Below are 13,363 nucleotides of genomic sequence, written 5' to 3'. Positions count from 1 at the left end.
TTGATGGATTTGGTGTATTGGTGATTGTTTGTGGATTATAACTCTAGTTTTATATATTGGAGCGTTTTTGGATGATTTAATTATTGCATCTATACTCACTAGTTCATGTAATCGAGAGAGGTATAACTTGAGATATCTTTGCATTATATTGTCGGTTAAGTTCATTAATTCTTATTAGTAATCTAAATAGGCTAGTTGAATCATTGATTAAACCTAGTTAGGAGAATAATCGAAAGAGGTTTTCCTAAAGACGAATCTACTACACATTCTTGCATATCTTCACGTGCTTAAATTGGTTCATCTTGTGAGGTTAAGACTTAATCAAGAGATGAGTTTTTGCTGAACGTTTGAACTAATAATTGAGTGAATTCGAGAAACTCACTTGAACATTAGAAGTGAATTATCTAGAGTTAGATCCCGAACAATTATCTTGCACTTATCCTATCAACCCCTATTTTCTCCCATTGATAACTTTCTTCCCTTATCTTTGTTTCGATTGTTGTTAGTCAATAGCTTCAGATTCTTAGTTAATTTTAGTTAGAAATCATATAAATCTTGATTGTTGATCATCTTGGATAGCAACCAAGCTAGAAACTACAAGAATATTATTTAAATCCAATCCCTGTGGATACGATATTATACTATACTATATTTGATTAGCGAGCAAAATTTAGGTGTATGATTCGAGCTCATCAAATTTTGGCGTCGTTGCCGAGGATTGGCAATCAATAGTGTTTGAAATAGTTTTTGGTGCCAATTCAGGAATTAGGTTTTAGTTTTTTTTTTATTTTCTTTTTCCTTTTCAGTTTTATTTTCTTTATTAGCAAACTTCTTTTCAAGATTTGTTTTGTAGTACCTAACAAGTTGGAGAAGATACTATAGAATTTTAACTCTAAATGCTGTGAAGATGGAGTACAACTAGCCTAAGAAAATGATTGAAGAGTTAGCAGCTGAACATTATCACTAGTCTGTTATGTGTTTTAAATACGGTGGAAATCATCTATGGGTTGACTGTCAAGCGGGTATGTATTCTTTCTATGGTTCATATTTTGAGCAGTCTCACTCGGTTTCTAGTTCGTATAGGTATGGGAATTCATAAGGGCACAATTATGACTCTGGTTGGGATGAATACCCTTATTATGACTGGTATGAAAGCAAAGTGAGACAACCACATCAAGAGGAGAATGGTAGTTTAGAAGCGCTTATGCATAGGTTCATTAATAGTGTTGAAGAAAGATTATGTAAAATGATGAAGCTATTAAGAACCTAACAACGTGAGTGAGTCAATTAGTAAGTATACTTCAGAAATCTCATTGTGCTGTGATGGTGAATATATGGAGGAGATACCTTGTGAGAACGAGCCTTCTCAAGAGGATGAGTATCCACAGAGAGAGCTTTCCACTATTCAAGAGGACTATGATTCAACTGAGATGATCAAAAATAAGGATGTGGTTGAGTGTGAAGCTACGGAAGAAGAGTTCAAACGCCCATCCACCTTTCCACATTTGCAACATTTACTAGAAGAGAATAAGAAACAAATGGTCTTGGACATACTAGAGGAATATTCACTTGACCTTTATTATTTGTTTTCTTATTCTAACCTTGCTCATGTGGATTTTATTTTTGGGGATTTACAACAATATGTATGGATTGATCCTGTGAAAGAATACATAAACAAGTTAAGGATGATCACGAACGAGCAATTCACCGCTCAATATGAGTACAAAAAAGAAAGATAAGAACGGGTCTTGCAAGTATCCACCGAAGAATTGGTCTTAATGAGCTCCACGAAAAATCCCAAGGAGCGAAAACGAGGAATGAATTTAGAATTAGGGGTGGAGTTCATAAGTTCTCGAAAAATAAGAAAATTCAGGGAAGTTTCATTTTCCTTATGCTTTTTTAATTGTGTGTCATGGGGACATGTCAAAACTTAAAGTGTGGGGTGGGGATATGTTGTATGTATGCATGTATATTAGTTTTAGTTTTTTTTTGTTTTGTTAGTTTTAGTAGTTAGAGATAGAAAGTAGTGTAATAATTCCACCTTGGTTTTTCTTTGTACCGCGGTTCTTTTCCAATGGGTTTTATTTGAACCGGGTGTAGTTAGTTTTTATTTTTTTCAGGAGTAAGAAACCTTGTGCTATGATTTGAATTGAAAGCAATGTCTCTTGACTTTATTATACCTTGAGAATAGTCAGTGCTTTAGTTGTGATGCTTAGGCTCAGTTTTTTACTCTTGTATAAGTAACTTAAACTGAATGATTTTAACTTTACTTAACTGCCTTGACTAGAGTGTCTTGATGAGTCCGATCCTGAGTGAGTTATGTGCCATATGTGTGTGAGGTTTTGTGTACTCTGTGCATTGCATTTGATGTCTAGAACTTACCCTGTGTAATTACAAAGCGAAACAATAGTTTTGTTCAATCTTGGAAGTAATTTAGGCATTTCTTTGTTAAGATATGCTTTTACCCACCTAATTGTTATGTATCGTAGTTAACCCTTTTGAGCATGTAATCCTATTTCTTTGGAAACCACATTACAAGCCTTACCCATTTGTTTGAATTGACCATCTATTTGAATCTTGTACCTCTCGTGAGCACGTCAATTTGTTATGAACTTTGTAAAAGTTAAAGTGTGGGGTGTTGGTTTGGATTTTGAGTGGAACTATTGAAATAAGGAAGAAGGTGCACTGTTTTGAAAAAGTAAGAGCCATTTAAATTGAAAAAAGAAAAGAAAAAAATAGTTGTATTGTTTTGCAAAATATTCTTTGATTGTGGTGACTCTTGATGTAATTATGCTTAAAGAAGTAGTAAGTTAATGTATATTGATGTGAAGGTGGAGTTGTGGTTTGACATAAATGTGGGGTTTTGAATGGTTAATTGTATGTTTTAAAGTGCTTAGGGAGGTGTGGTCACTCTAATATTTAAATGTATCCTACCCATCCCCGCATTCTACATTACAACCAATTAAAGTCCTACTTGATCCTTGACTGAATAGGCTTGATTAGTTGAGTAGTACACTACGGGCAAGCTTATGGTACGTCTTTTGCGGCGCATGAATGTTGTTTATAAGAGTGAGTAAATTCTTCCTATCTTGAGTTCCTAATTGTTCTTAAATTCTATTATGTGTGGAACTACTCTCTATTGTTGTATGAGGGCACTTAATTCATGAAGGAAAGGTAATGTCATTGACCTCTACGTTAGAGTAAGTGAGCGGGTTGTGAAAATTCTGTGGTGCTTTTGAGTCAAATATTGAGGCAAGGATGTTACATTAGAGTGCTTAATCTGTTTTAATTATTCTTGGTGTGATGAGTTAGGAGAGTTGTTTAAAAAGGTCGTGTTTATACGAAGTGTAGTTTGATTGCTCGAGGACGAGCAATGGTTTAAGTGTGGGGTGTTGATGGTAGGCTGTTGAGGATGAGATTCTTGTGTTGTCATGTGAATCGGTATGTTTGGATCGGGCTACGTGTCACGGTGGAGTTATGTTAGGATGAGATTCTTTGTGATTAGTTAGTATATTTTGTTTCTCCCTTGTGGAATGGATTCGTAGTATAGTACTAATAGCAAGTTGTACTTGTCGGACTGGTTGGATAGTTCTATTATGCGTTTCTTTTTTCATCTTCAATTATAGATAAGTGTGCTTTTTGGGTTTGGATTGTGACATATATGTCTAGGTGGCATTGGTGTGGCTTGTCGGTCGAGTGGGTGGTTATTAGTTTTCACATGTTTCTTACATAATTAGCAGTGTCATGAAGGTTTGGAACAAGGATCTAGTCGATATGAGGTTATTTACTGGTACTGGGTTTGATATTGGGTAGCTATTGAGGTCAGAGTTGTTGCTATGGGCATATGAGTGATGTGTTTTATTGTGTGGTTATACCTTGTGGATGTATGCATGAGCTATTGCAATTGGTTGGGGTCGACACAATATGTATATGTGAGAATCGAGTCTTGGGAGGAGGCCGGTTGATGAGATTGGGATCTAAGGTTTGTAGAGTAAGGTTGAAGGAAGGATTTTCGATTAGGTGGTGTTGACGGGCTTATATAGATTGATCTGACATGGGATTGTCGTGGCTATGTGTATGGTGAGATTATACAGTGATCGAGGGCTCTGGAGCATCTCTTGGCACGTTTAAGGACGAACGTTTGTTTAAGAGGGGGAGAATATAACAACCCGACCGATTGTTTTGATCATTTGCATTTTCGTTCGGTGGTTCGAGGCCGTAAGTAGCTTCAGATGATGTATTATGTCTTACGTGTATGGTTGGTTTTGGTTTTCGAGCGGTTCAGGATTGATTTGGAAGAATGATTCTTATTTTAGAAGCCTTAAGTTAGAAAACTTGACCTAGTTTGACTTTTACGTATTTAATCTCGGATCAGAGTTTTGATGGTTCTGTTAGGTCCGTATGGTAATTTTGGACTTAGGTATATGTTCGGATGTAGATTTGGAGGCTCCTAGGTTATTTTAGCTTGAATTGGCAAAAGTTGGAAAGTTAGAGGTTTGGAAGGTTGATAGGTTTGACCGAGAGTTAACTTTGTAGATATTGGGTTTCGGGAGTTGATATAGGTCTGTTGTGTCACATGGGACTTGCATGCAAATTTTAAGGTAATTTCGGGTTGATTTGATATGGTTCAACATGAGTTTTGGAAGTTGAAAGTTCATAAGTTCATTAGACTTGAATCGAGGTGTGATTCGTAGTTTTGATGTTGTTTGGCGTGATTTGAGGCCTTGAGTAGGTCCGTATTATGTTTTGGGATTGGTTGGTATTATTGGACGTGGTCCTGAGGAGCTCGGGTATGTTTCGGATTGATTTCGGACCATTTTACAGGTTGCATGAGCTGCTGGTTTCTTAGGTTTTTCTAATGCTCCAGTTGAGCTTCGTGATCGCGAGAGCACAGACGCGATCACGATGGGTATTTTGTCAGCTGGGCTCGTTGTTCATCATGTTCGCGAGGGAACCATCGCGTTCACGGATAAGGGAATCCGGGCTGGATAGACTTGTTCTTCACGTTCGCACAAGAGGTTCGCAATCGCATTTCAGCAAAGGAGCTGGGGGTTTTGGTCATCGCATTCGTGTGGGTTGTGACACGTTCGCGACCGTCTGACAGAGTGGAGCTACGCATTTGCAGGGCAAGAGGCGCATTCGCGAATTGCTTTTGTTGGTAGTGCTACTTTTCTTCTACGTGATCGCGATGGATATGCCGTGATCACGATGCATATAACTGGGCAGTGCTTATAAGTAATCATTTCGAGGGCTTTTGTTATTTTATCACATTTTGAGTTAGAGAGCTCGATTTTGGACGATTTTGGAGGAAATTTTCACGATTTAGATTGGGATAAGTATTCTTGACTCGGATTTGGTTATATTTCATGATTCCAACCTTGATTTTAATGTTTGATTGATGAATTGAATTGGAGAAATTGAGAATTTTAGTAAAAACTTTTCTAAAACATAAATTGATGATTTGAAGGCCGATTTGAGGTCAGAAGTGGATGATTTTGGTATGGTTAGAGTCGTCTTAAATGGGTTTTCAGAATTTGTGAGTTTTATCGGGTTCCAGGGTGTGAATTTTTGGGTTGACTTTTTTATTCTTGTTAAAAATCGAAGCTTTATTATCCGAAATCATTTTTTATGGCTTTTATTTATGATATTAAGTTATTTTTGCTAGATTTGAGTAGTCCAAAGGTTGATTCACGCGGGAAGGACTTATTAATTGATTGATTTAGCCTCTTTGAGGTAAGTATCTTGCCTAACTTTGTGTGGGAGAAACTACTCTGTAGGATTTGGTCTAATTGCATTATTTGAATTATGTAAAAGACGTGTACACGAGGTGACAAGTGTGTACCCGGGCTTATATGTGAAAATTGATTGGTTTAGACTCTTAGGTTATTAATATGCTTTTAATTGAAGTTGTTGCTATATGGAATATCTTTCATTGTCGAGTTATTTACCGTTTCATTTTGTTATTTTTGAAATTTTTGTATACATTGTTGTTGAGCCGTGGGCTATGCTTTATTGTGATATCGATATTGTTATTTTGGCAATATTATGACATATGTGGACATGTTGTGGGGATTAATTGTTGTTGTGCGGAACATGGGGGTAGCATTTCACTATTGATGATTGTGCGGAGCATGGGTGGCTATTGATATACTGTCTGGGCGGAGTGATACAAGTGGCTATTATGTTATTATCTGGGTGGAGTGATACAGGCGGCCATTGTGTTATTATTGGGGCGGATCGATACGGGTGGCTATTGATATATATTGTCTGGACGAAGTCACGGGCTACCCGTCCAAACCACATCGCAGAGAAAGCAGATACACAAGAATACATGTAGATGATCAATGAACATCACAATCATACTCTTGGACTAGTATAGATGACATGTTACGGTGTATGCATGTGCAAGTGTACTATCACAGCTCAAATCATCAAGTAATATTAGAGACACCGAGTAGTACATTGGGAACAACACAACAGAACATGTAATATATATGACACACACAAGGAAGTCTAAAGCAAAAACAGAAATACTCCTCTTTCATCAACAACATGCCCAGGCTATCACATAACATCCACATATAACCACCTTTATCCCACCATGTTGACAATATCATAATAGACACCCGTATCACCATGACGGGTGGATTGTGATATTGAGCCCCCGCCGGGCGGATTGTGATATTGAGCCCGTGATCATGCCGAACGTATTGTGATATTGAGCTTGTGACCACGTCGGGCAGATTGTGATATTGGCACGTGAGTGGTCCATGTGTTTGCGACTTATATTGTGGTACGAGGTCTTTGCCATGCAGAGTATGTCTTATGTTGTGGAACGAGGTCTTTGTCGTACAAGAGTGATTGATAATGTGGTCATGAGGTGCCATGTGTATAAAATTCGTGATTTGTGACTTGAGATTTGTGATTATGAAGTATGGTGCCTTAGGGTGACTCTTGTTATAAATCTTGTGTCAAAACGATTTGATGATTAGAATTGTCATTAGTTTTCCTTAATTGTTTTCACTTGTATTTTATCTATGCTTTGATTATTTTGCGATTTTATCACATGATTTCTCTTTGTGCCATTTATTTACTTTGCTTTCCGTTATTAGCTTTATATTGATATGCACAAATTACTTGATTAGTGAGTGTCTTGACTTGAACCTCGTCACTACTCCTATGAGGTTAGTCTTGATACTTACTGGGTACCGACTGTAGTGTACTCATACTATACTTTTATATATTTTTGTGCAGATCCAGGTATTGGAGCTATTAGATTCAGGCACTGAGAGCTTTTTGATCGTGAAGATTCAAGGTAGAGCTATTTGATCATCGCAGTCCCTTGGAGTCCTTTTCTTACATTATTACTGTCAATTCTCTATCCGAACAATATTGTGTTTCAAGTTTTCTATGTATTTAGTAGAGTTCGTGACTCTGTACTACCTAGTCTTGAGGAATTTGTTTTGATTAGTGTCGTGTAGGCTTGTAACACCTTTATTTCTGTATTTATATTATACCTTATTTTCATTATATTGTGTTTAATTGGTTTAACTGTTGTAAGTGATCGGCTTACCTAATTTTAGAGATTAGATGCCATCACGATCCTTAAGGTGAGATTTTGGGTCGTGACAAATTAAAAGTTTATAAATTAAATTAACAAAACAAAATATGGAATTGGCAACTCCTTTGGCACGTCAATTTGAGTATATAGTTTAAGTGCAGCTTATTAACAAAGGAAAACTATTTTTACAATAATTTGATCTGCTGTTAATTCAGATTATATGATTAACATAACAATAAATGAGCAACACAGCAACACAACATGAAAATGAATGAGAGAATTGCACGATTATTTATTAATAAGTATAATAATCTCTATGTTTTAGAGGCAAAAGGTTTGGTTAATCGTGTTCTTTAAGTTATAGCCAAATATAGCTTTAGTTTCTTTAAATTATTTCGGAAAGCAATAAAATAACAACAAAAGAAAGATTTTTTTTTTCTTAATAGAAAAGGGAAAGGTACTAAAGCGGTTTTACCGGAAACGGTCTTTCTGTCTTTTTAAATGAAATGTTTTGATCTGCGTACACATTACCCTCCTCGAACTCTGAGATTAACTGGTTCTGTTGTTATTGTTATCGAAAAAGGTCCAATAATATCCCTAAACTATGGTATATAGCTCACTTTTTTTCCTCCGTTAGTAAATTGGGCTAGAAATATCCCCCCTCACCCCGTTAGCAAAATGGGCCACTAATGCCTTCAACCAAACGGCCCTCCACACAAGCCTTCATATCAGCATTTTATAGCTTACATGGTATCCACATAAGCTATTCTCTCTTCTTATTTTCCCTCTTCTTATACCGATATTCACCCATTCCCAAAACCCTAATTGTCACTATTCCCCAATTTTAAAAATCTCCATTTTCCCTTCAAAATGTTTGCTCAAATTTTCAAATTTTTGCTCAAATCTCCAAATTTCTGCTCAATGTCTTATTTATCTGTGAATACGCATGAAATTCAATATGCAAGAAGGTGTCATTGCGGATTGATTGCGCTATATTTGATAGCTTGGTCAGACGCCAATGCTGGGAGAAGGTTCTACAAATGTCCAAGATCCAAGGTTAGTTTTGAATTTATTTTGGTTTTGGTCGATTTATGTGATTCATCTTCTTTTGTCGAGTTAGGTCGTTCTTGTTTTTTATTGTTTATGTACAAAAACTGCTGACAGAACTGCTGTAAATTCTGATATGGTGTAGGTTAGTTCTTGCGGGTATTTTTAATAGATTGACGAAGAGCTTCTTCGTCGAGCGGTGATGGTGATCAAAGATTTGAAAACTAAGCTTGATACTGCTAAGGCTGAGAGGAGCAATTTGAGGAATAAAGTTTACCTCATGGAACAAGTTACGATGGTTCAAAAGGGCTCTAAGAACTTGTTTGATGAAATGAAAGAAATTATAACGATTGAAAGGCATACTTTGAAGATGAAACTTGACGAAATGGAGCAATTTCAAGTTGTGGAAGTTGAAAAAGCTAGTAATTTAGAGGTCAAAGTGAAGAAGATGAGAAATATCATTTTGGTTTCATGGGCTTTATTATTATCTTTGGTTGTCGTAGGGATGATGAAGTGAATGTATGTTATTTTAATATGTTGTTGTAGTATTTTGGTTTAGTTATAGGGATGATGAAGTTAATGTATGTTGGTTTAGTATGTTGTAGTATGTTGGTTTAGTATATTGTAGTATTTTGGTTAAATCATTCCTCCTGTTTCATAATGAAGATTATGCTGTTTTAAAACAACAACACTGTTGTGCAACGACCACTGCTGTGCAAACTAAGTTCCTTTCTGTTAGTCATTAGTTGATTTATTTACCTGCAGGCTGTCCATTTAGAAAGGCACAAAGTGTGTGTTGCATTAAATCCTAGCAAATGCATGTGCAATATTATATTTTATGAGTATACTTAAATATGGGAATCGATTCCAGTGGATATCTATCTTGTCTCATTATAAATACATAAATATCTCAATAAAGTGAACTTGATTGATTAATTTGTCCAGCAAAAACTTGTATAATATATATTTTATCCGATTAGTTTGTACTTAATTAAGTGGGTCAAAGCATTCACAATCCGTTTTCACATACTAAAATGGAGAGTATTCACAATTTGCTGTGCAAAATATCACCAAACACCACTGTTGTCTAAACATGTATACTACTGCTGCAATACAGCTACTATCAAAACAACACTGTTGTGCAAACTAAACTAAACATGACTGCTGCAACAATACAGCTACTATCAAAACTGCATTGCTGTGCAAAATATCACCAAATACCTAAATATCAAACAACTGCACTGCTGTGCAAAATATCAAAACAAAACATATAATGTTATATGTCATTCTGCCATCAAAACATGTTTACTGCTGCTATAAAATAACTACTAAACCAAACAGCACTGCTGTAATACTAGTTTTACAGTACAAACCAAAACATCAAAACAAAAGGGTTCTGTGAGTTCCCAGATTTGCAACTACATACAATAACCAAGATTCCTAGATGTGTGAGTTCCCATTGAGTTTCCCACACTTCAACTTCCCAACTTTCTTTTGTCTTGCCACTTCCAATTGATTTCTAGTCACAACTTCTTTGCCTTTCCAAGTGAGCTTAGTAGGTGAGTAAGGAAGATCAGTGGGATAACTGACATCAGTATGATCTTCTCTGAAAGAGATGACTCTTGTCCCTGCTGAGGTCAATTATTGTTGCCTTATCAGTAGTCGTATTTGATCTTCAGAAATAATCTTAGGCATTAAAGCAGGGTCACTTTCATGCTCACTACCATCACCAAAGGGTTCTGTTTGGTGTCTTGGTACTCTTGGTGTAGGCATGAACACAAATTCACTTTCATATTTACCTTCTTGTGTTGGTTGAGGGGCTGGACAACTAACATCCTCAATATTTCCTTCAGCACCAACCTATTAAAAAGAAAAACTTTCTATTAAATAACTGCAATTATATAAGAAGAAAGATAAGTTAAGAAGTAAGTACCTTGCATGTCCTTGAATTATGGTCCAGTTCACCACAAATGTTGCATGTCATTCTAGCTCCCCTTCTTGATGCAGCCCAATCTCCTTGTCTCTTGTTAGCCTCATCCTTCTCCCTATTTCTTTTGACTTTTGGCTTTCCAACAGTTTTGGCAAGTGGAGGAGGGTCCATAGCATGTTCTGGTAATACTTTCCAGAACTTTTCACCTCTAACAGGCATCAACTTGGCCCTATATGTCATCAGGTAAGCTTCCTTGCTGTGCCACCAACTAATTTCAGTCATTGGATCCTCTCTCTTGTATTTTAGTGCCCTGATGGAATGAGGGCATGGGATGCCAGTCAACTGCCAAGATCTATAAGTGCATTTTTTCTCCACTAGGTTCACTCTATTTCTATCATCACCCTCAGAAACCTCATAGCCAGTCTCACCATTGAAATGAACAGTACATAAGTTGGCTACCTTTAAATAAGCAGCATACAACTTCATGCAGTTAGGACTAAATTCACCTCCCCATGTTCTAGCTTCTTCTTCCTTCTCTCTCAACTTGTTCATGACCTTGATTCTAATATCCTCAAGCATCTTCAAGATAGGCTTGCCTTTTGCTTCTAAGATCCAAGAGTTGAAGGACTCTGTAAAATTATTGTCCACCATCTGATTTTTGCACAATGTATCAAAGTAGGACCTACACCAATTTTGTGGTGGATACCTAAGCAACTCCTTGGCAGCATCAACAGACAATTCACCAAGATTCTTTAGTTAATCTTTAAAGTCCTCCTCATAAGTGCTCCAAGCAGACCACCATAGGTATTTCTTCATCTCTACTGAAATTCTGATCCTCTTACTCCAGTTAGCTTCAATATGCCTCACACAAAACCTATAATTTGAGAGAGGGAGGACAGTTCTTACTGCTTCTAACATACCCTGCACATGTAAATTTAAACAGAATTAACTATATAATAACTTAAAAATAACTGGAATAGTCAGTTAAGCAAAATCATAAGTTGTACCTTTTGTATGTCAGACATAAAGGTAATACTGGTTCCATCTTTCAGATTCAATAAGTGTTTCAGCAGCTCCAGAAATCATGTCCATGTCAAGGTGTTTTCCTTGTCAACTACAGCACGGGCTGAGGGATAGAAATGATTCTGACAATTTTGTGCAACAGCCACCAATAATTTCCCCTTGCAATGACCCTTTAAGAAAGTCCCACCTAGTCCAATGAATGGTCCCAACCCTTATTTAAACCCCAACTTCATTGCATTGAAGCATATGTACATTCTAAGAATTTTTTTTTTTTACCTTCAGCCATGACATCTTTTGATAAATTGATAACCACATCACTACCAGGATTGCTCTCCCTAATCTCATTTGCATATGCTTCTAATCTGTTATAGTCATCTAAAAAGCTTCCTTGCAATTCTGAAGTGCCATCCTCTTAGCCCTTTTCAATGTGGAGTTATGTACATTCAATGAAAATTAATTTTTCAAATCTAGTTTCATATCCTTTATCTTGTATTTGGGGTTATTCTGCACCTTACTCCTGAAATATTCAACTAAAGTTTTTGTTTTGGCTCTAGGATTCTTAAATGCATCTTGACAGTTGTGCCTTATCTTCAATGTTTTTATCTTAAAGCCAGGACCCTTCTTATCTTCGGAGATGAGGCATACAAAAGGGCAGCCTACTACACATTTATACCTTACTCTTATTTTATCACTTTTTCTAAGCTTCAAAGGTTTGGAATTTGCAATAGCATAGAAGTTCATGATTTTTTTGGCCTCTTCCAAGTCTTTAAATGTCATTAGACTTATCAAGCTCTTTGTAGTGACTAAGCTTATCATTAACTTCTTTACCCTTTTGCATCCTAAGTAACTCTAATTCTTCAAAATCATATTCACTAGCATCTGAACCATAATCTTAACTTTTATCACTATCAGTTTCACAATCAGTACCTAATTCACACTGATATTGACCTGAAATTAGCTCTTCGTGATCCCCATATTGAAATATCTATAATATAGACACAAAAGAAAATATAGAGGGACCACATGAATAATTTAACAACTTTGACAATAAAATATTGAACATACAATAAATTATTGCATATAATATAGTGAAAAGAATAAAGCACATACTTCAAGAGATAAAGCACATGTTTTGTCGATTTCAAACCAAAGTGGAAAGCAAAAAAAAAAAAAAAACAATGTACTTAAGAAGAAATACACATGGTTCTGTCGATTTCAACAACCCAACCCTACCACACTATGATAAAATATGTGAAAAGGACACTTGCAGCCAAAGACGATGTACACCTAGGGCACAAATTGACACCACATAAGGAAACAACGAAGATAACAAACAAAAAGAGTACCAGACCCACATGCAAACACTATATATACACTAGAACACATGATCAGAAATACCAGAACATGACAAAACCCTAAAAAATTACAAAAAATAATTGAATAATCCCTTTGTTCGAGACATAGACCCAATAAATAGAAGGAAAAATTACCTGAATATCTTCACATGATCTTCAATTTGTGTTGTTAAACCTTGCTCGATCGTATCATCCCCTCAACTCTCAAATCGCCATGGAAGAACGGACATGGAAGAACTTGTGGTTTTTGTTTGGAAATGGGGTTTGGACCTTGTGGTTACTGACTTCGCGTTTTTAGGTCCGCTTATTTAGATATCGGAGCGGGTTTATGTGGCTCCGCTTATGTGGATGCCATGTCAGCTTATGTGGATGTCATGTAAGCTATAAAATGTTGATATGAAGGCTTGTGTGGTGGGCCGTTAGGTTGAAGGCATTAGTGGCCTATTT

At 36.4% G+C, this 13,363-nt stretch overlaps 1 protein-coding gene across 1 annotated transcript; it reads right to left on the bottom strand.

The window, feature by feature from the left end:
• Positions 1–9,937: 9,937 nt before the first annotated feature.
• LOC104103862 (uncharacterized) lies at positions 9,938–13,186 on the bottom strand. Its single transcript, XM_070182333.1, has 4 exons — positions 13,052–13,186; positions 11,546–11,731; positions 10,542–11,459; positions 9,938–10,468 (listed from the first exon to the last, which is right to left on the bottom strand). Exons 3-4 carry the CDS (start codon positions 11,187–11,189, stop codon positions 10,250–10,252), a joined length of 867 nt encoding a protein of 288 aa, XP_070038434.1. The 5' UTR covers positions 11,190–11,459; positions 11,546–11,731; positions 13,052–13,186; the 3' UTR covers positions 9,938–10,249.
• Positions 13,187–13,363: the final 177 nt, after the last annotated feature.

Source organism: Nicotiana tomentosiformis, chromosome 8 (genome assembly GCF_000390325.3).
Source record: "Nicotiana tomentosiformis chromosome 8, ASM39032v3, whole genome shotgun sequence".
In the NCBI taxonomy this organism is placed as follows: domain Eukaryota; kingdom Viridiplantae; phylum Streptophyta; class Magnoliopsida; order Solanales; family Solanaceae; genus Nicotiana; species Nicotiana tomentosiformis.
This window is presented reverse-complemented; position numbering and strand designations above follow the sequence as displayed.

Excerpts from the sequence above, each read along its gene's own strand:
- LOC104103862 (XM_070182333.1), bottom strand. The coding sequence starts at position 11,189 with ATGGTGGACAATAATTTTACAGAGTCCTTCAACTCTTGGATCTTAGAA. Across the intron at positions 10,469-10,541 it reads ATAATTCAAGGACATGCAAG|GTTGGTGCTGAAGGAAATAT; the intron begins GTACTTACTTCT and ends TCTTTTTAATAG.